Source organism: Lactuca serriola, chromosome 5, assembly GCF_051521515.1.
Source record: "Lactuca serriola cultivar US96UC23 chromosome 5, Lser_US96UC23_V15, whole genome shotgun sequence".
In the NCBI taxonomy this organism is placed as follows: domain Eukaryota; kingdom Viridiplantae; phylum Streptophyta; class Magnoliopsida; order Asterales; family Asteraceae; genus Lactuca; species Lactuca serriola.
Window position 1 is genome coordinate 316687690 of NC_136412.1, and position 3601 is coordinate 316691290.

The following is a 3601-nucleotide window of genomic DNA, read 5'->3' on the forward strand; positions in this document are numbered from 1 at the left end:
TTCCTTTCTTTATTTATCCTCATGATCTAATATAATGTAGCAATTATTTAATTAATTTGTCTTCAAAGTACATATAGCTTATAAGAGATAAGCAAACTCTAAGGGGATTGATATCTACCTTTATTCATGATGCATTTGATTTAGGACATTGCTTAGTATTTTACCTTACACAATTGATTCTCGAGTTGTGACATTCGACCAAAAGTAAGTCTCTTCATGTGTAGCATGTTTGGTCGCTTTTCAAAGATCGAATTCCGAGCTTAAATACAATATTATAAGCTTCTCAATTCGTTCAAAGGTATTAATAAAACAAGCTCATTAATACAATATGAGGTTTGTTTTGTTAGTTTTTCAGATTATGGTTGACAAATAAATAGTGTATTTTATGCTAGCAATGAAGATGTATAAGCAATCACTAAGAGGTGGCGTTTGTTACAGCGATTTGAAGGTATCAATTAAGACTATGTTTGGCATATTAGCTAAAAAGATAGTTGATAGGTGAAAAGCTAGCTGCGAACTTATAAGCTAATTGATAAGTTAGCTTAAATATATAAAATGATATGAAAGGACATTTAGGATAATGAGTTTTCTATAATTAATTGAGGGTATATTTAGAAGAAAAAAAATAAATAAATAAATAAATAAATAAAAAATAAAAAATAAAAAATAAAAAAAACTCTTGAAAAACTAATATAAGTAGCATTTTTAATTAGTTTTTTGGTTTGCCAAACATGACAACTTAAAAAAACTCGAAAAATAAACTAGTTTATCAGTTAGCTGTGACATGTGAAACACAACATAAGTAACTACGATGTGGATAAAAACATATAAATGTATTTATCTTATAAAACTAATATTTATGCCAATTGTATGATTACATAAAATGTGCAAACTTATGTTAAAGATGGGTGCATTACATGATTTGGGAATTTTTACTACGATGTGGATGAAAATATAGAGATGTATTTATCTTATAAAACTAATATTTACGCTAATTGTATGATTACATAAAATATGCAAACTTATGTTAAAGATGGGTGCATTACATGTTTTGGGAATTTTTACTACGATGTGGATGAAAACAGAGATGTATTTATCTTATGAAACTAATATTTACGCCAATTATATGATTACATAAAATGTGCAAACTTATGTTAAAGATGGGTGCATTACATGTTTTGGGAATTTTTACTACCATGTGGATGAAAACATAGAGATGTATTTATCTTATCTTATAAAACTAATATTTACGCCAATTGTATGATTACATAAAATGTGCAAACTTATGTTAAAGATGGGTGCATTACATATTTTGGAAAATTTTCGTTTGATAAAGAATAACATAATTTGTGATCAAATAGATTATGAAATGAGGATGCCAATTTGTTATGCATCACAAAGAACTACAGGTAACTTGTACTAAATATATGGGCTCAATCTGATTACGAGAATTGAGTTGTAATCTTGATTTGGTGCAAAATGAAAGAAATGAATTCAACTTGGTTACAATGTCTTATCTATTCATCGAATTCGTTGTTTGATGAATGCTACATCTCATATCACACTTAATGAACGATGATCTTATTATGCATTCTTTTGATGACACCTAATTTGATTTTGTGACTTTTAATGTGTGATACAAAACAGTTAGAATCACCAAGTTATTAAAGTCAACATGTGTATTTTATGTGTAAATTTCATGATTTGACAGTTGAAAGTTACAATTTTGGTTTTTTTGGTATTATAGTTGAAGATAGAGGGTACTTTGGGGATTATAAATAGTGGAAAATTTTACAAATAACTTTAGAGGGCGAATTGATCAAAACAAGTAGAACAAAATGACTAAAACACCATACATATTCCTACAAGTTACAAAAAGAGCACATCCAAATGGAACGTATCAAATAAAGAAAAATAATGGTTCAAAACAATAAATGATGCAAATATAAAATGTAACAACCTCAAAGAACCTATGACTTTTGTCCTTCCTCTGCAGCGGCAGCCTCAAAGGTTTCACCTGCCACAAGTTCTGGGACATCATCATCATCGTCCACTTGTGCTGACGTGGCAGCAGCTGCTTCAGCACCACCTGGCACCTGCTTCTGGAACTGCTCTGCTAACTTTCTCAAGTTATCCAAGTTATCTGGTCCTGTAACAAACAATTAAAAAAATGTCATCTTTTTATCACCAAAAAACAAACACAAAATCTAATTCAAAACATGGTGGTGTTTAGACATACCAAGCTGGTTGAGAATGCCAGGGAGAATATCTTGTAATTCTGAAATAAAACATAATAAAAACAGATATTATCATACACCATTCATATTAAACATAGCAATATCCCCCATTAAGTCGAAAAAACATCTTAATAATATAAGCAAGATATATTAAAGGCAACTTACTCTTTGTTTGAGGAGTACCACTAACAACCCATGTGTTGGCAGCGATAGAGGCTTGAACTGAAGACATATGAACAAAGATTATTGATTTCTTCTGTTAACTTGTAGTTATAATAAAAGGATAAGAGTTAAAATTGGTACCTTTAGGGTTTAAGAACTGAATAACTGTTTCATCCTTAAAAATATTAACTTCCTCAATTGCTGGTATTGCGTTTACACCTATTCTCTTTAAAGTGCTCTGCAGCCTCTTGTCATCTGTGGTGGTTGTTTTATGTACAGCCTTCTTCTTTCTGCAGGTTTAGATCAAATTGAAGATGTAAACAACAACAATTCAATACAGATACATTCTCTTTTGTCTATTTCCTCATTTAAATAAAAACAAAGATAAGCAAACACACATCTCTAAAGCACGACAACATATTAGAGACAGACCTTCTCACGCTTCCCTTCCCACCAGTGCGCACAGCACCTGCCATCTTCTGTAGCTTTTCAACATTCATCTGCCACAAGCAATAGAAAGATAGATGTGGATAAAGTATCAATAATCAAATGTAAATGCAAACTTATAATCTTATAATCAGTAGTAACTTCACAAATGGCGAACTTAAACATCAACATATTAAATGCTAAACATACATCCCTAGCACAGTCGATAATCACACTCCTAAATCAAGCTACCTTTTAATTTCGGCTCATAGCTCTCAATTATTAAAACAGACTATAGAAATCGAATCGTAAAATTACCTAAACTATTGTACAGAAATAGATTTACAGTCGAGATATATTGAATCGATTTATGAAAACAGATGGTAATTGAAGGCGGAAAAACATTTACCTTGGCGTTGATAAGATATAGAGCGATGAACGCAAGCTGAGAGTGACGGAGGAGGTCTGGGATAACAGATAAAACCCTAGCGTCAATCTTGGGGGTTTATATATGCCGCCGGTACAAAAAGTTTCACATTACTACCCTGTACTACAGTAGAATTTCACAAAATTCCCTTGTTTTCTCTTGTGTGATGTAAATAGCAATTTTGATCAATCATCACGTATCTATGACCAAATTACGAAATTCCCGTGTTATTTACTTTGTAATAGGGATGAGCAACGGGGAAAACCCAAATACCGAAAATCGTGAATTTTCTTACCTGAAAACCGGACCGTTTTTGGATGTATCGGGTTCGGGTTCGGTCCGGTCCGGT

At 31.7% G+C, this 3601-nt stretch overlaps 1 protein-coding gene across 1 annotated transcript; it reads right to left on the reverse strand.

Annotated features, from left to right (window-relative positions):
- Nucleotides 1-1815: 1815 nt before the first annotated feature.
- LOC145055028 (nascent polypeptide-associated complex subunit beta-like) lies at nucleotides 1816-3377 on the reverse strand. The gene is made up of 6 exons (XM_079003310.1): nucleotides 3235-3377; nucleotides 2832-2899; nucleotides 2541-2689; nucleotides 2403-2459; nucleotides 2240-2278; nucleotides 1816-2149 (listed from the first exon to the last, which is right to left on the reverse strand). The coding sequence occupies exons 2-6, from the start codon at nucleotides 2897-2899 to the stop codon at nucleotides 1971-1973; spliced, it is 492 nt and encodes a 163-aa protein (XP_078859436.1). The 5' UTR covers nucleotides 3235-3377; the 3' UTR covers nucleotides 1816-1970.
- Nucleotides 3378-3601: the final 224 nt, after the last annotated feature.